Source organism: Salvelinus alpinus, chromosome 24, assembly GCF_045679555.1.
Source record: "Salvelinus alpinus chromosome 24, SLU_Salpinus.1, whole genome shotgun sequence".
Classification (NCBI taxonomy): Eukaryota; Metazoa; Chordata; class Actinopteri; order Salmoniformes; family Salmonidae; genus Salvelinus; species Salvelinus alpinus.
This window is the reverse complement of record NC_092109.1, coordinates 48,991,269-49,015,327: the sequence shown is the minus strand read 5'-3', so window position 1 is coordinate 49,015,327 and position 24,059 is coordinate 48,991,269. Positions and strand designations below refer to the sequence as shown.

At 39.1% G+C, this 24,059-nt stretch overlaps 1 protein-coding gene across 1 annotated transcript in view; it reads right to left on the bottom strand.

Annotated features, from left to right (window-relative positions):
- LOC139551924 (V-set and immunoglobulin domain-containing protein 10-like 2) overlaps positions 1–24,059 on the bottom strand; it is a 170,543-nt gene that overhangs the window by 69,685 nt on the left and 76,799 nt on the right. The window contains exons 4-6 of the mRNA XM_071363262.1: positions 20,774–21,049; positions 7,884–8,028; positions 2,112–2,242 (exon numbers count right to left, since the gene is read on the bottom strand). Of these exons, the coding sequence (XP_071219363.1) occupies positions 2,112–2,242; positions 7,884–8,028; positions 20,774–21,049 (552 nt within the window). The remainder of the gene's footprint in view (positions 1–2,111; positions 2,243–7,883; positions 8,029–20,773; positions 21,050–24,059) is intronic.

The following is a 24,059-nucleotide window of genomic DNA, read 5'->3' as shown; positions in this document are numbered from 1 at the left end:
AGACCCACAAATATAGCAAAAGTCTGTATCTCTGCCGGGCCAACACTTAGAGACTAATGCATGCTTTTATCACTAGCAGGCTTGACTACTGCAATGCTCTGTTCTCTGGTCTTCCCCAAAAAACATTAGCCAACTCCAATTAATTCAGAATACAGCAGCACATGTGCTCGCAAAGACCAGAAAGAGACAACACACATAAAAAAAGTCCCTGCATTGGTTGCCTGTTCGTTTTAGAATTGATTTTGAAAGCACTACGTGGCCTTGCACCTGAATACATGCCTGGCATGCTGTTAAGATATGGGCCTGGTTGGTCCCTCATATCCTCTGGCACCTGAATATATGTTTGACATGCTGTTAAGATATGTGACCCGTTTCAAGAAGCTAGGCGTATGTCGCATGTCACTAATTCACAGGAGAGGCATTTGAATGTTTCATTTTTTATTTATATCAAAATGCATTTTTTGGTCAGAAATGCCTTCTGGAACATGTTCACTTTCATGTGTCTTAATAACAGTCTTGTGTGCCATCTCTAAATATGAATACAATTGTTGAATTACGACCTTACTGTAATTGATTTAGAAACGAAAAATACAGGAACCTTCCCGCTAGCCATGATTGGTTGAGATAATGGACGGGCTGGACATGCTGAGAGATGAGTTCGGATTGGTCTGCCATGTAGCACGCCTCTGTCTATAACATAGACATCTCCCGATTACATCTTGAAACTAAGGGGCAACCATCGCATCCGTGACAGAGAGGGAGAAGCGTTCATCCATGTGTATGGGTAAGAGTCTAGCTAACTACATTTTCCAATATTATACGTTACTAATTTAGTCAGAAAGTCATTTTCATTGCAAGAGCGTACTGTAAACTAGCAAGCCAAATTTGGCTTGCTGGCTCGCTAGCTAATGTTTTGTGTATAATCTGTGTAGTAATATTATTTGTATCTCAAAAATCTATTTGCATTGCTAGTTATAGCCTAATGTTAGCTATCTAGCTAACATTGAACCTAGTTGGTTAGCTATAGCTACCTGCAGATTCATGCATGGTGCAAGATAGAATGAGTAGGCATTATGGTTAATTGTTTAGCTAGATAGCTAACTATTTAAACAAAAGACTCCACTGTGCAAGTAACCATTTCTTTGTATGGTTTACATCTTCTTTATCCTCTGCATGTGACAAATAAACGTTGATTTTATTTGATATAGTATGTGTTTACCAGAGATGGTAATGTGAAGAACAACATGACCTGCACCAAAGTCAGACTAGGATATAGGCCAAGGTAAAGTGTATTTTTACTTCTACTTTTTGCTACTACTTTCACCACTTTTAGTCTTGAAATTGGATTGTTTACTACACTATCGTTTTCACTTTGTTTTGCACATGGCCTCACGTGAATCCTTAAAAAGAGGGGCTAAGGCTTAAGAGGGTGTGAATGATGCTGAATGGGTGTAGACAAAGAAGAGCTCTGCAGTCGGTGTACCAACATTTTCACGGGACATTTTCTCAAAAGTGAGGGTTACTAGTTTATCAACTTTCAAAGCAGAATTACTCTTCCATGATTACTCAACTACATTGCATAATATAACATTTTCGAGCCCTGAGTCTCTACTTTTATCCAATGTAAAAAACACAATTTCAAATTTTGCTACATAGAACTGAATCCACGTGGTGGGTCACATACGTGCCCAGTTGGTCCCTCAAATCATCTGACACTGGCCTTTCAGTTGTTCCAAAGGTCAAAACTAAAACGTTTGGTGAGGCTGCCTTCAGCCACTAAGAAGGATCTTAAAAAACACCTTTTTAGCTGGGCTGTTACATATGGTGTTTTTAGAGATACAATCTATTTGATTAACTCTCCCATTTCATAGGTGTATCTTATTTTTATTTATTTTTATTAATCTCAGATAGACTGTTAGTATTTAATTGTTGTTTTACTAGTTTATTTGGTCTAATTTTGTTTTACAATTTTGTTTTGCCTAGTTTTTATCTTTTATTATTTTATGTGTTTAAGCACTTTGAAATGCATCACAATTAAGTTTGAGAGATGGGGATCAGGGGTTAAAGGTCAAGGGTTAGAGGTCAGGGTTTAGAAGTCAGAGGTTACTCACAGAAGACGGTGAGGCTGATGGTCTTGCGAGTGCGGGTGTTGAGGTATGTGTTCTGAGCCAGACAGGCATAGGTACCTGTGTTCATCCGCAGAATCCAAGGGATAGTGAACTGGGATCCCGTATACACCTGGCTAGATTAGAACCAATATATTAAACAGCTGGCTGGGATTAGAACCAATATATAAAACTCCTGGGTGGATTAAAACCAATATCTAAAACACCTGGCTGGATCAGAACCAATACATAACACAATTGACTGGATTAGAACAAATATATAAAACACCTGGTTGAGATTAAAACATATATATAAAACACCTGGCTAGAGTAGAACCAATATATAAAACACCTGGCTGGGATTTGAACCAATATATAAAACACCTGGCTGGAATTAGAACCAATATATAAAACACCTGGCTGGGATTAGAACCAATATATAAAACACCTTGCAATTGGCTCAGAACAGGGCAGCACGGCTGGCCCTTGGATGTACACAGAGAGCAAACATTAATAATACGCATGTCAATCTCTCCTGGTTCAAAGTGGAGGAGAGATGTACTTCATCACTACTTGTATTTGTGAGAGGTATTGACATGTTGAATGCACCTAGCTGTCTGTTTAAACAACTAGCACACAGCTCAGACACCCATGCATACCCCACAAGACATGCCACCAGAGGTCTCTTCACAGTCCCCAAGTCCAGAACAGACTATGGGAGGCACACAGTACTACATAGATCCATCACTACATGGAACTCTATTCCACATCAGGTAACTGATGCAAGCAGTAGATTCAGATTTAAAAAACAGATAAAAATACACCTTTTGGAACAGCGGGGACTGGGAAGCAACACAAACATAGGCACAGACACATGCATACACACACATGATAATACATACACTATACACACATACACATGGATTTTGTGTTGTAGATATGTGGTAGTGGAGTAGGGGCCTGAGGGCACACAATTACTGTGTTGTGAAATCTGTTTTTAAAATTGTATAACTGCCTTAATTTTGCCGGACCCCAGGAAGAGTAGCTGCTGCCTTGGCAGCAGCTAATGGGGATCCGTAATAAATACAAGTACAAACTGCAGCTATAGCAGTGGAAAATGACATCATAAAAGCACTTGATAAAAAGCAAGTGCTCTGTTTGTTGATTTATCAAAGGCATTTGATTCAGTTGACCATGAATTTTTGCTAGCTAGACTCAGTAACACTGGTCTCAATGAAGGGGAAGTAAATTGGTTTGGGAACTATCTTTCTGACAAAACACAACGTGTATATACTGACAATCGCAGGTCTAGCTTTCTTGAGATTAATAGAGGTGTGCCCCAGGGTTCTATTTTAGCTCCTGTGTTTTTCTCAATTTGTATTAATGGGAAATGGGATGCAACAAGCAAAGTTGCATCTACATGCAGATGATACAGTCATATATTCACTCCTTCTCTGGTTCAGGCTGTTGAAGAGCTCCACAATCATCAAATCAAATCAAATGTATTTATATAGCCCTTCTTACATCAGCTGATATTTTTATTTATTTTTATTTCACCTTTATTTAACCAGGTAGGCTAGTTGAGAACAAGTTCTCATTTGCAATTGCGACCTGGCCAAGATAAAGCAAAGCAGTTCGACACATACAACAAAACAGAGTTACACATGGAATAAACAAAACATACAGTCAATAATACAGTAGAAAAATAAGTATATATACAATGTGAGCAAATGAGGTGATAAGGGAGGTAAAGGCAAAAAAAGGCCATGGTGGCGAGGTAAATACAATATAGAAAGTAAAACACTGGATGACACTTTTTCAATGGACAAGGCACCAAATGTGACCTAACCTTCTCTGGCTGAGTGCTCTGGTAAAGGTCATAAATTTTGTTTTTGTACATTCAAAACCAGTTTGAGGGGAGGCCTGCACTGACTGAAAAGCATTGTGATGCTGGTCATTTGACCATGCTGGTCATTTATGAACATTTGAACTATGGTGACTTGTTGTTACAGACGGGACTCTGTTTATCATGCATCCTTGCGCTTTACTACAAATGCCAAGTCACTCACCCACCATTGCACGTTGTACCACATTGTACCCTCACTTTATATGCGCAGAAAGCTACATTTGTATGTGTTCATCTACAATGTTCTGTTAAGGCTCCTGAGTGGAGCAGTGGTCTAAGACACTGTCACTGCAGTGCCTGGTTTGAATCCAGACCTCGTCACATCTGGCTCTGATTGGGAGTCCCATATGTGGTGCACAATTGGCCCAGTGTCATTTGGATGGGGTAGGCCGTCATTGTAAATAAGAATTTGTGTTAATAAGGATCTGTCCCTTTTTTTGAAAATCTTCACCTAAATTACATACCCAAATTTAACTGGCTGTAGCTCAGGCCTTGGTTGGTAAGGTAAGGTAAGGTTGGTAATGGCTCACATCAACACCATTATCCCAGAAACCCTAGACCCACTCCAATTTGCATACCGTCCAAACAGATCCGCAGAAAAAATTGTAGACCCCCACAAGTCTGGTTCATCCTTGGGAGAAATTTCCAAACGCCTGAAGGTACCACGTTCATCTGTACAAACAATAGTACGCAAGTATAAACACCATGGGACCAAGTAGCTGTCATACCGCTCAGGAAGGAGATGCGTTCCGTCTCCTAGAGATAAACGTACTTTGGTGCAAAACGTGCAAATCAATCCCAGAACAACAGCAAAGGACCTTGTGAAGATGCTGGAGGAAACAAATACAATAGTATCTAGATCCACAGTAAAACAAGTCCTATATCGACACAACCTGAAAGACTGTTTAGCAAGGAAGAAACCACTGCTCCAAAACTGCCATAAAAAAGCCCGACTATGGTTTGCAATTGCACATGGGGACAAAGATCGTACTTTTTGGAGAAATGTCCTCTGGTCTGATGAAACAAAAATAGAACTGTTTGGCCATAATGACCATCGTTATGTTTGGAGGAAAAAGGGGACACTTGCAAGCAGAAGAACACCATCCCAACCGTGAAGCACGGAGGTGGCAGCATCATGTTGTGGGGGTGCTTTGCTGCAGGAGGGACTGGTGCACAAATGGGTCTTCCAAATGGACAATGACCCCAAACATACTTCCAAAGTTGTGGCAAAATGGTTTAACTTCTCACGAGTCACCAACCCTGATCCGGTAGCACCCCCCACCCCCCCCCCCCCCCCCCACTGAGTAGCATAGCTAGCATAGCGTCACAAGTAACTTGTAGCATCTAAATATCATTAAATCACAAGTCCAAGACACCAGATGAAAGATACAGGTCTTGTGAATAAAGCCACCATTTCAGATTTTTTAAATGTTTTACAGGGAAGACACAATATGTAAATCTATTAGCTAACCACGTTCGCAAAGGACACGATTTTTTTACTCCCAACAGCTTTTTCCTGCGTCAGTAGCTATCACTAATTCGACTAAATAAAAATATATATAGCCACTAACCAAGAAACAACTTCATAAGATGACAGTCTGATAACATATTTATGGTATAGCATAGTTTTTTTTTTGAAAAATGTGAATTTTTCAGGTATAAATCACAGTTCTACATTGCAGCTGCAATCTGAAATAGTGCTGACCCAGCCAGAACAATTACAGAGACCAACGTCATATAAGAATTACTCATCTTAAAACATTTCAGAAAAATACACAGCGTACAGATATTGAAAGCCCAACATCTGGTGAATCCAAACAATATTTCAGATTTATTAAATGTTTTATAACGAAAACAAAATGTAGCGCTAAATTAGCATAGCTATACCAGGCAGATTCGGCTAGGCGCCCACGGCCAGTTCACATGCACAACAGATATGATATAACATCGTAAATTGGGTCTTACTATGGCTGATCTTTCATCAGAATGTTGATCAAAGTGTCCTTTGTCAAGATGAGTCGTTGGTTCCGTTCAGAATTGTTCCTTTCCCACTCCATTTAGCACAGGTACTGGTCGAGTGGCACGGATCTCTCAAACGTAAATAAAATCAGACAACGGAACACCACAAAACTCCCGAAAAAATTCAAATAATCTGATTAAACTATATTGAAAAAACATACATTACGATGATCTGGTCACATGTATCAAACAAACTTCGAGACGGAGATAGTTTTCATCCATAATGGCCGCACAACAGAAGACAATCGCAGCTACAAGTCGCACGATTTAGAGAACCGGAAGTTGTCGGTCACGCCAAAGAATTAGCTCTCATTTCACGTCAGTCCCAGATAAACAAGATATTTTTCCTCTGACGTCCTCTTGACACCCAGAGGAAGGCCAATGAGGTGTGTTTCGGGTCATAGGGGGCACGACCATATATAGGCAGAGCGTTGAAGCTGGCATACACATCTTGCTTTTTTCTTCTTGGTCATGGAAAGTGCTGTCAAATGACTTCTGTATCACTCAGAGACAAAATTGAAACGGTTTTAGAAACTAGAGATTGTTTTCTTTCCAATGGTATTATTTATATGCATATAGTAGGAGCAATAATTGAATAAGAGGCAGTTTAATCTGTAGAGCAAATTATGCTAATGGGAAAATAGCACCCCCTGTATTCTCAAGAAGTTAAGAAAAACAAAGTCAAGGTATTGGAGTGCCATCACAAAGCCCTGACCTCATCCTATAGAATATGTGTTGGCAGAACTGAAAAAGCATGTGCGAACAAGGAGGCCTACAAACCTGACTCAGTTACACAAGCTCTGTCAGGAGGAATGGGCCAAAGTTCACTCAACTTATTGTGGGAAGCTTGTGGAAGGCTACCCAAAACGTTTGACCCAAGTTAAACAATTTAAAGGCAATGCTACCAAATACTAATTGAGTGTATGTAAACTTCTGACCCACTGGGAATGTGATGAAAGAAATAAAAGCTGAAATAAATCATTCTCTCTACTATTATTCTGACATTTCACATTCTTAAAATGAAGTGGTGATCCTAACTGACCTAAAATAGTGAATTTTTACTCTGATTAAATGTCAGGGATTGTGAAAAACTGAGTTTAAATGTATTTGGCTAAGGTGTATGTAAACTTCTGACTTCAACTGTACTTAAAGTGCCCAGGACATTTACAGTATTAGGCAAGACTGCCTTCTCGTCTTCTCGTCTTCTGCACCAGAGGCATGGAGTAGTCAACAATCTAGATATGTTTGATTTAATTTAAAATGCTTGTTTTATGCTGGATCATGTTGTATTGTCTTTTTGTGTGTTTTAATTCTGTAATGTATTGATTGTTGCTGCCTTCTTGGCCAGGTCTCCATTGAAATAGAGACTCTGGGTCTCAATGGGCTTTTCCTTGTTAAATAAAGGTTAAATAAAATAAAATAAACAAATATAATTGAATTTGTCCAAATAGTTTTGGCCCCCTAAAAAGGTGGGGGACTATGTCCAAAAAGTTCTGCAATTTAAAAACAGTTCAAACTATTAGCATGAAAATACCCTCATTATTAAAGCTGACCTTCTGCACTTTAACCGCATAGTTGTTGTAACATTTGAAATACAAAAAAACCAAAGTGTGTCACTGTCCAAATACTTTTGAACCTCACTGTATAACGCCGGAAGCCACTTGCTGATGTGACAGCTCCAATGCAGTTACATCTCCGACATCAGGTGGCGGTTATTGTGGTGCAACTGAATTGACTCTAGCCAAAAATGTGCAAGTGAAACATGCATTTTCAAAACAAAACAAACAAATAATTATAAAATATAATGATTAAAGATTGAGTGTGTGTGTTTGTTTGTGTGTGTTAAGGCATACCTGTTGTTGTAGAACCAGACATATTGACTGGGAGGGTTGGATTGGGCCTGGCAGAGCAGAGAGACCGTCTGTCTCTCCTGAGCAGAGTATCCTCTGTCTGTTATACTGTAGGGAGTCACATCTATCTGGGGAATATCAGGACCGACTGGGGAGGGGACACACACACACACTATATTAAACACACACACACACACAACATAACACACACACTCCCTTACACACACTGTGTTACATAGAAACACAATATGTAACACAAGCACTACTTTATACACAAACACATTATACACACACACTATGTTATGCACACACTGCATGTTACACACACACACTATGTTATGCACACACTACATGTTACACACACACTACGTTGCACACACACACTACGTTAATGTTAGGTTCATTGTTCATTGAGTAGGCCGTCATTGTAAATAAGAATTTGTTCTTAACTGACTTGCCTAGCTAAATAAAAGGTAAAATAAATTATAATAATAATAAAAAATATCTAATTGTTAGGGTATTTGGTATTTTGGTATTTTATTAGGATCCTCATTAGATGTTGCAAAAGCAGCAGCTACTCTTCCTGGGGTTCCACACAAAACATCAAACATAATACAGAATGACATAATACAGAACATCAATAGACAAGAACAGCTCAAGGACAGAACTACATACATTTATTAAAAGGCACACGTAGCTTACATATCAATGCATACACACACACTTTTTAGATCAAATAGGGGAGAGAAGTTGTGTAGTGTGAATACTAACAGATGATGAAGAACTATTAGATTATAATGATGACAGAACTACGCAAGTTTGTAATTAGAATTTAGTGGTCGTACATTGAGTTTCGTGGTTGCAAGTGCGGTTCTCAAATGTGTAATTTAATATGACAAGCTTGTATCATGATTGTGTGAAAGATTTAACAGTCGCAAAGTGGAACTTGAAGTGAAATTCTCATGCTCCAAAGAGAAAACAAAGGTAAAGGTAAAAATCCACGATTCCCACATGGATTGTCTACTCAGGGAAAAAAACAGGGTGATGAAGGAGTCGCTACTAGACATACAAAGTCGTAGCATGCGTGAAAATCTTTTTTTTTCTGGGGTTCCTGAGGACGCGATCAGAGAATTCATGCAATCCGCCTTGAAACTTCCTATAGAGACTGTAAACAAGGTGGCTTTCCACCGAGTACACAGACATGGAGCTCGAAGCGACAAGACCAAGTGTCCCCGACGATCATCGCACAAATTGAACACTACCAAAAAAAGGAGCTGATCAAAAGCAGAGGAAGGGAGCTTCACAGTCTCAATGACCAATTTCCAAGGGAGATAAACGAACATCGTAAGAGACTATATCGGGTAAAAGGCAACAAAGGACTGATGGTAGGCGTGCCTTTATCATTGTGGACAAACTCTTTATAGATGGACAGCTATTCCGAGACAGCTCCATAACACCGTGGCTGTACTAAATTCTACAGAGACTTCAGGTTACGAAAAGAAAGAAGGTATAGGAACTGTAAAAATATCTGAACATTATGAAGTGGATATGAACACACACGTACTCAATTACATGCTTGCTTACACATACGGACTAACACACACACACACACACACACACACACACACACACACACACACACACACACACACACACACACACACACACACACACACACACACACACACACACACACACACACACACACCTGATCTCGCTCTCCTCTCTCACTCTCTCTTTCTCTCTTTTCTCTTCTCTCACTCTCTCTCTATTGTAGAGAACTGTTTTATAATTTAATGTGTCTATTGTTTGTCTATCTTTTCTATGTATTTGTCTACAAATGTATATATGTTTACAACAAGCAAGGGGAAGATATCAGAATAGGGGCATTGGGGAATAATAACATATTGTACGGGGATACATTTGTACTCTAGTGATGCCGTCTCTAGAGTAATGCAAGGTCTCTCATGATCATGTGAAACGTCAATTACTATGGAAATGCTGGGATGTGTTTTTCAATTATGTTAAAGTTAATTATGTTGCAACTATGATGGTGATACGATATGGATTACAATTATCATCATGAATATCAAGGCTATACACACTACATGTCACACACATAGACACTCAACCATGCAAATTTGCAGAGTTATTATTTATTTGGACATCACAGATTATAGTTTTACTCTTATACAGACATTGTACACACTCTCACTATATCATATCCAATATCATACACATCAACCTACTCAGATTTTCTACACACATAATATCTTGTCTCAATGTTCTAACATCTGTGGCATTGGCTCACAGGCAAACAGGCAAGGGAATAAAGCAAATATTGCTAGAACCTATTTTTTGAATTCTAAATATCAGACATTTGAAAGCTTTAGTTTTGACCTTCATAATACCTCTGATGGCAGTAACTTTACAAGCACTAATTATGGTCAATTTAGACTGAGAATAGTATCTAGTTACGGTAAGGGGTGAAATAAGTATAGCCTGTTATAATTGTAATGGTTCAGCAGATTATAAAAAAAGAAGATCAATCTTTAAATGGCTAAAAGAAAAGGAATATAACATATACTCTTTACAGGAAACTCACTCTACATCCTTAGATGAAGTTGTGTGGAAAAAGGAATGGGGTGGTGAAATCATTTTCTGTCATGGACAAAGGAACTCATGAGGTGTGATGATATTAATTAACAAAAATGTAGATCTGAATGTGCAAATAGTCAGGAATGAATCGCAAGAAAGGTGGATCCTTTTGAATATGAAAGTGGATGAAAAACAGATTTGGCTCATTCATTTATATGGTCCAAACAAGGATGATACACACTTCTTTGAAAACATTTATAAACATTTATTGAACTTACAGGCAAAAAATGATCTAATCATTATGGTAGGATACTATAACACAGTGTTAAGTACCTCAATGGACCGTAAAGGTAATCACTCTACAAACTATCATCACCGTGCCCTTAAGGAAATCACAAATATATGGACACATTAGAAATAGTGCATATTTGGAGACTAAAAAACCCCGACCTAGTGAGATATACATGGAGGAGACTTAATCAAGCTAGTCGTCTTGACTACTTTCTTGTCTCTTTCTCTCTTGCATCAAAGGTTAAAAAGGTTTTAATAGGAGACAGAATGCAATCAGATCATCATCTAATTGGCATTCACATTACTCTTATATATTTTCCATGTGGACGGGGATATTGGAAATATAATCAAAGTTTACTGGAGGACAACTTATTTTTAACTAAGACAAAATAATTCATAACAGAATTTTTCCAGTATAATATAGGTTCAGCAAATCCCCTTATTGTTTGGGATACCTTTAAATGTACCTTCAGGGGTCATTCAATTCATTATTAATCAATAAAAGAAAAGCAGTTTCTGGCTAAAGAGACAAGACTAACAAGGGAAATCCATTAACTAATAGTACAGGTAGATAGCAATAAAAACGATATTACAGAGATACAAAATAAATTAGAGGAAAAACTAAAAAAACTTGAGGAACTTATTCTAGAACGATCTAATGTAATCTATTATAAAAATAAAGCAAACTGGATGGAATATGGAGAAAAATGCACAAAATTCTTCCTGAATCTCCAATACAGGAACGCTAACCAAAAGAATTTGCAGAAACTCGTTACTGAAGACGGAGTCTTCTATGATTCTCCAAATTATATTTTATTTTAGGCAGATGTTCTCTTTTCCGTTTCATCCTTTCCCACTGAATGAAGATTATGGTAAGGAATTCTTTCCAAATAATATAAAAAATTGAAAATTAACAAATGTACAGAAAGATCAGTGCAAAGGCCAAATTACAGAGGAATAACATTTTGAGGCTATTAAATCCTTTCAGTCTGGAAAAACCCCAGGGCTTGATGGCATACCAGTAGAGGTATATCAAGTATTTTTTGAAATACTAAAAGCTCCATTGTTAGATTGTTTTAACTACTCCAAAAGAAATGGTAGTCTGTCAGGTACTCAGCAGGAAGGTCTGGTTTCTCTATTATTAAAACAAGACATTTACATTTACATTTAAGTCATTTAGCAGACGCTCTTATCCAGAGCGACTTACAAATTGGAAAGTTCATACATATTCATCCTGGTCCCCCCGTGGGGAATGAACCCACAACCCTGGCGTTGCAAGCGCCATGCTCTACCAACCAAGACCTAGATGGCAAATATAAAAACCCAGTCTATCTAAAAAACTAGAGGCCCCTTACACTTCAATGTTGTGATGCAAAAATACTAGCAAAATGCATAGCACTCAGAATTAAAAGAGTTTTACCAGGTATTGTTCATCCTGATCAGACAGGTTTTTTACATGGACGATACATTGGAGATAGTATACGACAACTACTAGAAATAATAGAACATCATGAAACACATAAGAAGTCAGGAATGGTATTTATAGCGGATTTTGAAAACGCATTTGAGGTATTTTATTTAGAAATGCCTGGATTTTTTCAATTTTGGTAATTCTCTTATAAAATGGGTAAAACATTATGTATAGCAACCCCAGGTGTAAAATGGTAAATAACGGCTACTTCTCAGAGAGTTTTGAGTTGCCAAGAGGAGTTAAACAAGGGTATCCACTGTCACCATATCTATTCGTTATGGCCATCGAAATGCTAGCTATTAAAATCAGATCCAATAACAACATTAGAGGATTAGAAATCCAAGGCTTAAGAACCAGTGTATCTTTCATTTGCTGTACAACATGTATTTTTTAGTAAAGTTTATGATGAGTTTTTTGGTTAGATTACGTGACTGTCCAAAATTTCTCCGGACAACTTGGTGCATTATGGCGACGTATTCACAATGTAAAACCAGGATTTGTAGCTATAAATATGCAAATTTTCGAACAAAACATAAATGTATTGTATAACATGATGTTATAAGACTGTCATGATACTTATTTTCCACCATAATTTGCTAATAAATTCATAAAAAATCCTACAATGTGATTTTCTGGATTTGTTTTTTCTCATTTTGTCTGTCATAGTTGAAGTGTACCTATGATGTAAATTACAGGCCTCTCTCATCTTTTTAAGTGGGAGAACTTGCACAATTGGTGGCTGACTAAATACTTTTTTGCCCCACTGTAAAGGATCAAAACTGACGGAGGAATAAAAATAGCATAAATAGGAATGAATACCAGTTTCATTTCACAGATTCAGCCAAAAAAGATTTTTGATCAAATCAAATCAAATGTATTTATATAGCCCTTCTTACATCAGCTGATATCTCAAAGTGCTGTACAGAAACCCAGCCTAAAACCCCAAACAGCAAGTAATGCAGGTGTAGAAGCCCTTGATGTACCGATTCCATGGTACAGGGTGTATGAGTTGATATATAAAACAAGGCAAGATTCAAAAATTCGTTCTTTTCAGCTAAAATTATTATTTAGAATTCTTGCCACCAACAAAATGTTGAATATTTGGGGCATAAAATCATCGAAGCTCTGCAGATTTTGTTGTGAGGATACAGAATCAATAGACCATTTATTTTGGTATTGCCCTCAGGTAGCCTGTTTCTGGTCTCAGGTTCAGGAATGGCTGAAAATGCATAGCATTGATCTAAAATTGACCCCAGAAATAGTACTGTTAGGAGATCTGGAGAGACTGGGTCAGTCAATTACTAATATACTAATACTCTTAGTAAAAGTATGTATCTTCAACTCGCAATCTGTGGATTCTATTCGATTAGATAGATTGAAATTGTACATTAAACATCACAGCATAGTTGAAAGATATGTGTTGCGCAGAAACCCGAAGTGGGTGGCCAGCAGAGATAGATGGGATGGGCTGAGGGAGCTGAGGGTTGGGATGTGAAATTGGCGACAAGTGGGAGTGGAGTTGCTGTGTGAGAGATAGAATGATGGTCAAATATAAAAGTAAAAAAATAAAAAAGTCAAAATAAATCATAATAAAAAGTACATTTGAATGACACTAAGTGGCAGTGTTTTTACAACTAATGCCGGGTTTGCCTGAGGCTGATGCCGTGCAGGTGTTGGTACACATGCATATACACACAATCTCATTCAAATAAATACATACAAGAACACACACATACGTGTAATAGTGCCAGACATGCACACAAACATATACAGTTGGCATTGCTGTTATGATTTTAGTTGTCCTTGATGTCCTTTGTTTTAAATTTATTATTATTATTTATTTTTTTGCATTGTTGTTTTCTGTTTACTTCTGTCTTTTCCTTTTTTCTCTTTAGTTCATTCTCTTGGTTGTTGGTGCATTGGGGGGTTCTTGGGGGTGGGGAATGGAATTAATTTCTTCCTGAAGTGGAATGTGGGAGGGGTCTCGAATGGTTGAGGGACAGTTATTGGGGAACTGTGGGGGGTTTGGGTTCACGTTTTATGGCCTGGATATAGATCGGTCAATATGCCCTTGAGCAGGGCATTGACCCTTGATGCTTCTGTGTGTTGCTCTGAATGGGAATCTGTTGGATGACTGGTATGATGTAGTTATTGAGTGGCTTCACTGCAAGTGTATCAAATTTTCAAATTATTACAAGTCAATTCATGAGTATGACTATTCTGCAGTGAATCAAAAATACACTTGCAGATTTTGAATCTGTGGGTCACGTAGCTCTGTCACTGTTGTCACTTTACCAAGAGATTCGTAAATTTTACTTCTGACTAATCTGTTCCCTCTGCCAAAACCACAACCGCCTAACCATTGGCTGGATTGTTCCGTCAATCAAATCTCAGGAAGTAGCTACGCACATGAGCAAGAGTGGATGAGGTAAATGAAAAGAAAAACGATCTACTTGAAGGTAATCATCGCATTTACCTACAGTGGGGAGAACAAGTATTTGATACACTGCCGATTTTGCATGTTTTCCTACTTACAAAGCATGTAGAGGTCTATAATTTTTATCACAGGTACACTTCAACTGTGAGAGACGGATTCAAAAAAAAAAATCCAGAAAATCACATTGTATGATTTTTAAGTAATTCATTTGCATTTTATTGCATGACATAAGTATTTGATACATCAGAAAAGCAGAACTTAATATTTGGTACAGAAACCTTTGTTTGCAACTACAGAGATCATACGTTTCCTGTAGTTCTTGACCAGGTTTGCACACACTGCAGCAGGGATTTTGGCCCACTCCTCCATACAGACCTTCTCCAGATCCTTCAGGTTTCGGGGCTGTTGCTGGGCAATACGGACTTTCAGCTCCCTCCAAAGATTTTCTATTGGGTTCAGGTCTGGAGACTGGCTAGGCCACTCCAGGACCTTGAGATGCTTCTTACGGAGCCACTCCTTAGTTGCCCTGGCTGTCTGTTTCGGGTCATTGTCATGCTGGAAGACCCAGCCACGACCCATCTTCAATGCTCTTACTGAGGGAAGGAGGTTGTTGGCCAAGATCTCGCGATACTTGGCCCCATCCATCCTCCCCTCAATACGGTGTAGTCGTCCTGTCCCCTTTGCAGAAAAGCATCACCAAAGAATGATGTTTCCACCTCCATGCTTCACGGTTGGGATGGTGTTCTTGGGGTTGTACTCATCCTTCTTCTTCCTCCAAACACGGCGAGTGAAGTTTAGACCAAAAAGCTCATCAGACCACATGACCTTCTCCCATTCCTCCTCTGGATCATCCAGATGGTCATTGGCAAACTTCAGACGGGCCTGGACATGCGCTGGCTTGAGCAGGGGGACCTTGCGTGCGCTACAGGATTTTAATCCATGACGGCGTAGTGTGTTACTAATGGTTTTCTTTGAGACTGTTGTCCCAGCTCTCTTCAGGTCATTGACGAGGTCCTGCAATGTAGTTCTGAGCTGATCCCTCACCTTCCTCATGATCATTGATGCCCCACGAGGTGAGATCTTGCATGGAGCCCCAGACCGAGGGTAATTGACCGTCATCTTGAACTTCTTCCATTTTCTAGTAATTGCGCCAACAGTTGTTGCCTTCTCACCAAGCTGCTTGCCTATTGTCCTGTAGCCCATCCCAGCCTTGTGCAGGTCTACAATTTTATCTCTGATGTCCTTACACAGCTCTCTGGTCTTGGCCAGTGTGGAGAGGTTGGAGTCTGTTTGATTGAGTGTGTGGACAGGTGTCTTTTATACAGGTAACGAGTTCAAACAGGTGCAGTTAACTTCTTGGAACTATAGGGGGTGCTGTTCCGCATTAGCATATTTGGGTCTCCAAATTAAACTGCCTCGTGCTAAATTCTTGATCGTACAATATGCATATTATTGTTATTATTGGATAGAAAACACCTTCTAGTTTCTATAGAAGTTGGAATTTTGTCTCTGAGTGGTACAGAACAATTTCTACAGCACTTTTCATGACAGGGTTCAGATTTCAGAAATTTTTACCTCTGATCTGGAGTCTGTTTTTAAGGCGACAGTGAATGCTATGAAGAAACCGACACTGCCTACGTCTTCCTCTGGGTGTCTGTACGTCATCACGTTTTGAATGAAATCGATGGGACATTCACAGCCATTATAAAAGACCAAAATGTATAGGGACCGCCCTTTCTCGTCGTGCGCCTGAAGCGTGAAGGCCATCGGACTTGCCTCGTTCCAAATCGTTGTCTAACCAGCAATATTTCTCCGGTCATGTTTTCAGTCGTTATAGTTGTTAAAAACATCATAATGTAGTTAATTTGAACCGTTTTATAGCAATTTATATCCGTTTAGTGCGATTTTGAGGAATTTATTTGTTGTGCACTCTGAAACTTTGGACACGTTTTGGGGTGTCGGTCGTTGGTGGTGGACATTTCGAAGGACAGAGGACATCTATCGACCAAAAGACGTTTATAACATAGAAAGGATACATTGCCCAAGAATATGATGGAAGAACAGCTCAAAGTAAGCAATATTTAATATGATAAATCGTGTTTCTGTCGAAATATTTTAAACGCATATTTCGCCATTTTGTTTGGTATAGCTTCACTTGGCGAACCCTGTATTGAAAAGTAAGGATAATTTTAAAAATGTAAATCAGCGGTTGCATTAAGAACTAATTTGTCTTTCGATTCCTGTCAACCCTGTATTTTTTAGTCAAGTATATGATTAGCTTTCAATTAAACTAGATCACTCTGATAGATGACGTCAGACATATTGAGGCTTGATTTCCTAGTATTTTTATTGTGTAACCACGGTTTTGTATGGCTAAATATGCACCTTTTCGAACAAACTGTATATGTATATTGTAAAATGATGTTACAGGAGTGTCATCGGAAGAATTCTGAGAAGGTTAGTGAAAAAATTAATATATTTTGGCGGTGATTACGTTATAGCGCTCTTTGGCTGGAATCGATGCTCTGGTAACGTTTGCACATGTGGTATGCTAACTTATCGATTTATTGTGTTTTCGCTGAAAAACGCTTAGAAAATCTGAAATATGGTCTGAAATCACAAGAACTGGGTCTTTCCATTGCTATGCTTTGTCTATTTTTATGAAATGTTTTATGATGAGTAAATTGGTCATACACGTTGCTCTATCTAGTAATTCTAGTCGATTTGTGATGGTCGGTGCAATTGTAAACTGTGATTTCTACCTGAAATATGCACTTTTTTCTAACAAAAACTATCCTATACCATGAATATGTTATCAGACTGTCATCTGAAGAGGTTTTTTATAGGTTATTGGCTATCAATATCTTAGTTGAGCCGAATTGGTGATAGCACCTGAAGGAGTAAGAAACTGATGGAGTTAGAAAAGTGGTGTATTTTGCTAACGTGTTTAGCTAATAGATTTACATATTGTGTCTTCCCTGTAAAACATTTGAAAAATCTGAAATGGTGGCTTTATTCACAAGATGTGTATCTTTCATCTGGTGTCTTGGACTTGTGATTTAATGATATTTAGATGCTACTATCTACTTGTGAAGCTATGCTAGCTATGCTAATCAGTGTGTGGGGGGTGGGGGGTGCTCCCGGATCCGGGTTTCTGAGGCAGTAGAGGTTAATACAGGTAATGAGTGGAGAACAGGAGGGCTTCTTAAAGAAAAACTAACAGGTCTGTGAGAGCCGGAATTCTTATTGGTTGGTAGGTGTTCAAATACTTATGTCATGCAATAAAATGCAAATTAATTACTTAAAAATCATACAATGTGATTTTCTGGATTTTCTCTCACAGTTGAAGTGTACCTATTATAACGATTACAGACTTCTACATTCTTTGTAAGTAGGAAAACCTGCAAAATCGGCAGTGTATCAAATACTTGTTCTCCCCGCTGTATGTACATCGATGTTTTTGGTGAAAAAGCATGACATTAGGTTTCTTATCATGTGAAAAATAATGGTACATTTCAGATGAACTCCAGACCAGCCATTGCACTGACAACTCATGAGATTTTCATCATAGCACTTGATGGTTTTTGCGACTGCACTTGAAAAAACTTTCAAAGTTCTTGAAATGTTCTGTACTGACTGACCTTAATGTCTTAAAGTAATGATGGACTGTCACTTCTCTTTGCTAATTTGAGCTGTTCTTGACAAAATATGGACTTGATTTTTTCTATCTTCTGTATACCATGCATACCTTGTCACAACACAACTGATTGGTTCAAACACATTAAGAAGGAAAGAAATTCCCAAAATTAACTTTTAAGAAGGCACACCTGTTAATTGAAATGCACTCCAGGTGACTACCTCATGAAGCTGGTTGAGAGAATGCCAAGAGTGTGCAAAACTGTCATCAAGTCAAAGGGTGGATATTTGAAGGATCTCAAATATAAAATATATTTTGATTTGTTTAACACTTTTTTGGTTACTACATGATTCCATATGCGTTATTTCATCGTTTTGATGTCTTCACTATTATTCTACAATGTAGAAAATAATAAAAATAAAGAAAAACCCTAGAATGAGTAGGTGTTCTAAAACTTTTGACCGGTAGTGTACATGAACATAAACATCCCTTTTTCAGGAGCCTTTCTTTGAAAGATAATTCATAAAAATCCAAATAACTTCACAGATCTTTCATAGTAAAGGGTTTAAACACTGTTTCCCATGCTTGTTCAGTGAACCATAAACAATTAGTGAACATGCACCTGTGGAACGGTCGTTAAGACACTAACAGCTTACAGACGGTAGGCAATTAAGGTCACAGTTATGAAAACTTAGGACACTAAAGAGGACTTTCTACTGACTCTGAAAAACACCAAAAGAAAGATTCCCAGGGTCCCTGCTCATCTGCATGAACGTGCCATAGGCATGCTACGAGGAGGAATGAGGACTGCAGATGTGGCCAGGGCAATAAATTGCAATGTCCGTACTATGAGACGCCTAAGACAGCGCTACAGAGAGACAGGACGGACAGCTGATCGTCCTTGCAGTGGCAGGCCACGTGTAACAACACCTACACAGGATCGGTACATCCGAACATCACACCTGCGGGACAGGAACAGGATGGAAACAACAACTGCCCGAGTTACACCAGGAACGCACAATCCCTCCATCAGTGCTCAGGAATAGGCTGAGAGAGGCTGGACTGAGGGCTTGTAGGCCTGTTGTAAGGCAGGTCAACAACGTCGCCTATGGGCACAAACCCACCGTCGCTGGACCAGACAGGACTGACAAAAAGTTATCTTCACTGACGAGTCGCAGTTTTGTCTCATCGGGGTGATGGTCGGAATCGCGTTTATCGTCGAAGGAATGAGCATTACGCTGAGGCTTGTACTCTGGAGCGGGATCGATTTGGAGGTGGAGGGTCCGTCATGGTCTGGGGCGGTGTCTCACAGTATCATCGGACTGAGCTTGTTGTCATTGCAGGCAATCTCAACTGAAGACATCCTCCTCCCTCATGTGGTACCCTTCCTGCAGGCTCATCCTGACATGACTCTCCAACATGACAAGGTCACCAGCCATACTGCTCGTTCTGTGCGTGATTTCCTGCAAGACAGCAATGTCAGTGTTCTGCTATGGCCAGCGAAGAGCCCGGATCTCAATCCCATTGAGCACGTCTGGGACCTGTTGGATCGGAGGGTGAGGGCTAGGGCCATTCCTCCCAGAAATGTTCGGGAACTTGCAGGTGCCTTGGTGGAAGATTGGGGTAACATCTCACAGCAAGAACTGGCAAATCTGGTGCAGTCCATGAGGAGGAGATGCACTGCAGTACTTAATGCAGCTGGTGGCCACACCAGATACTGACTGTTACTTTTGATTTGACCCCCCCCCTTTGATCAGGGAAACATTATTCCATTTCTGTTAGTCACACGTCTGTGAAACTTGTTCAGTTTATGTCTCAGTTGTTGAATCTTGTTATGTTCATACAAATATTTACACATGTTAAGTTTGCTGAAAATAAACGCAGTTGACAGTGAGAGGACGTTTATTTTTTTGCTGAGTTTATTACCACAATTACCTCGACTAACCGGTGCCCCCTGTATATAGCCTCACTATTGTTATTTTACTGTTGCTGTTTAATTATTTGTTACTTTTATTTTTTACATAACACTTATTTTTTCTTAAAACTGCATTGTTGGTTAAGGGCTTGTAAGTTAGCCTTTCACTTTAAGGTCTACACCTGTTGTATTCGGTGCATGTGACAAATACAATTTGATTTGATTTGAAATACATCAATATGTTTGCCATTCCATTTACTCCGTTCCAGCCATAATTATGAGCCTCCCCTCAGCAGCCTCCACTGGTGTAGAGTTAGGGTATAGTGCTCAGTGTGTATACTAACAAATTATGTCCAGCCAGGTGGGTTAGAAGTCAGGGTTCAGCTTTAGGGGTAGTGTGTAGGGTTTAGGGTGTAGTGTTCAGTGTGTAGTGTGTATACTAACAAATTATGTCCAGCCAGGTGGGTTAGAAGTCAGGGTTCAGCGTTAGGGGTAGTGTGTAGGGTTTAGGGTGAAGTGTTCAGTGTGTAGTGTGTATACTAACAGATGATGTCTAGCCAGATGCGGTCGGACCGTTCCTGGTTGACCTGGTTCCGGGCCACACAACGATACCAGCCTGTGTGGTTACGGTTGACTTCTGTCATGTTGAACACGCTGCTGTTGCCCTGGGAGACGGTGTTGACCAATCCACTGTATGTCTCATGCTCCCACAGGAAGTAAAGTGGCCCAGTACCGTTCTCCAGGCCGCAGCGCAGCCACACCGAAGATCCCTCCGCAGGGGATGCATCACTCAGCAGAATATAGGGCTTACTGACCGGGACTACACACATGCACATACACAAACACACACACACACACAAACAGTAGTAAGATTAAGATAACTTTACTGGTCAATTTCAGGTTCAACCGAATTTGAACTTCTGCTTTTAACACAACCCTTCTGAAAGACACACATACAGACATATACAGCTCTAGGAGAGTTGCGGGGGAGCTGTTGTTGTGGGGGGTTAAGTGTCTTGCTCAAGGGTACAATGTCAGGCAATGGCATCTAGTAGTAGTAGTGGTAGTAGTAGTAGTAGTAGTAATAATACTATAGCTTACCCAGTATCAGGGCTTTAAAAAAAACATTTCATTGGTAGCACTTGTGCTCCCAACTAAATGTTAAGAGCACAACATCACATTTAGGGGCACCAGAATATGTATTTTTTTTACTGACATAAGATATAGCCTATATTGTGCATATTCACCTTGATGCCTGGCAACAAGGCGGCATCCAATTTGTTGCAATTCTCTTCCTTCTTTCGGCCTATTCACATGTAAGCAAACATTGGTTAATATGAATTACGTTTGTGAAAAGTATTAAATAATGTGCACATAACTTGAAAGATATGTTAGTTCTATGTTGAGAATGATTATTGAAAAAATGTAAACGTGTGTTTTCCCTTAGTATAAGTACTCTGAAGGCGACACTAGTTAACGGTTAGCTTTCTCATGTTTTGAATAGGCCGGAAGGAGGAAAACAATCAAGTTCGATCAGGAACCGGGTGCAGTGGGTTGGGCATCATAAGTTGAATATGAACTCTCGCTTCTTTTGAAGCACGTTATGCCCACGTTATGCCTTAGAAACTTCTTGAAATAAACAAACACACACAAACACACACAGGTAGTGAGAGAGAGAGATTCAATCTCTGTCTTCATATACAGACACCATGCAATGTTGTAGTTAAACCTGTTATGGGGTGGCAGGTAGCCCAGTGGTTAGAGCATTGAACTAATAACCGAAAGATTGCAAGATCGAATCCCGAGCTGACAAGGTAAAAAATATTTCGTTCTGCCCCTGAACAGGCAGTTAACCCACTGTTCCTGGGCTGTCATTGATAATAAGAATTTGTTCTTAACTGACTTGTCTAGTTAAATAAAATAAAAATTGTAATTACATGTCTATTAGACTGTTAGTTAAACACAGTACATGTTCATTAGACTGTTAGTTAAACCCAGTACATGTCTATTAAACTGTTAGTTAAACCCAGTACATGTCAATTAAACTGTTAGTTAAACCCAGTAAATGTCTATTAGTCTGTTAGTTAAACCCAGTACATATCTGTTAAACCCAGTACATGTCTATCAACTGTTAGTTAAACCCAGTACATTTATTTTAGACTGTTAGTTAAACCCAGTACATGTCAGTTAGACTGTTAGTTATACTCAGTACATGTCTATTACTGTTAGTTAAACCCAGTAGATGTCTATTAGACTGTTAGTTAAACCTGGTACATGTCAATTAGACTGTTATTTAAACCCAGTACATGTCTATTAGACTGTTAGTTAAACCTGGTACATGTCAATTAGACTGTTAGTTAAACCCAGCAAAGTCCCACAGGGCTCTTTACCAAGGCTGCAGGTCCTGATGTGTGTTTCTAGGGGGTGTTTTCCGTAGCAGGTGTAGGCCTGTCCATTCTGGGTGGAGTTAGAACGAAGTACCAGGATTTTGGAGGACTCCACTTCTTGGCTCCTTCCCTCTTCTTTAGGCACCTCCCACCACACCACAGCCCTGGGAGACCCACCTACAAGAACAGTATTATTATAATTATATGTATTGTTGTTGTGGTGGTTGTTGTGGCTGTTACTGTTGTTGTGGTTACCTTCCCAGGAGCAGGACAGCAGCAGGTTCTGGTTCATCCCGGTGGCATAAGCAGAACACACTGGCTCAGTGTAAGGAGACCCTGAGAGAGAGAGAGAGAGAGTTGCTTAGTGGTAATGAACTAAATTAAAATCTAAGTAGTGTTTTCAGTACCTTTTTATCCATGTAGTGGTTAAGTTTTCTACAGAAACTACACACTGCTTTTTTTGCATAAATAAAAAAAAATATGGGTGAAGAAGGCAAGAATTTCATTTTTTGGCAATAGATCTGCCTAATTCTCCTTTGAAAGATCGTTTTTGTGTTTAACACGAGAAAAGCCTCAACGGACCCCGATTCGGGCCAATGACACGTCTTTATAATGTCAACATTCTAACAGTCTAATAAATACATTTCATAAATACTATCAGAAGTATAATGATTTGGATGTGTTTATGAAGATCTTAGGTAAAATTAGAGTTTTTTCAGAGAACATATCATTACATTTCATTAGTTCATGTTCTGTAGATTATATGTACTGCAGACTGTATGTACTGCAGACTATACGTACTTCAGGCTATATGTACTGCATACTATATGTACCGCAGACTATATGTACTGTAGAATCTAAGTTCTGTAGACCATGAGTACTGTAGACTATATATACTGTATGTACTGTAGACTATATGTACTGTAGACTATATGTACTGCAGACTATATGTACCGCAGACTATATGTACTGTAGAATGTAAGCACTGTAGAATGTATGTACTGCAGACTGTATGTACTGCAGACTGTATGTACTGTAGACTATATGTACTGTAGACTATGTGTACTATAGACTATATGTTCTGCAGACTGTATGTACTGTAGACCATATGTACTGCAGACTGTATGTACTGTAGACCGTATGTACTGTAGACTATATGTACTGTAGACTGTATGTACTGTGGACTATAAGTACTGCAGACCGTATGTACTGTGGACTATATGTACTGTAGACTGTATGTACTGCAGACCGAATGTACTGTAGACTATATTTACTGCAGACTGTATGTGAAAAATGAAAAACCAGTTAAACCACCACAGTACAAGAGTTAAATCCATCACAAAGATATCCATTATAATATTGGTTTGGTTTGTCTTAAGAAAATGTATTTAAAATGAACGGAATAGTATATTTTACGTTTATTATGTCACTAGTCCTTGCTTG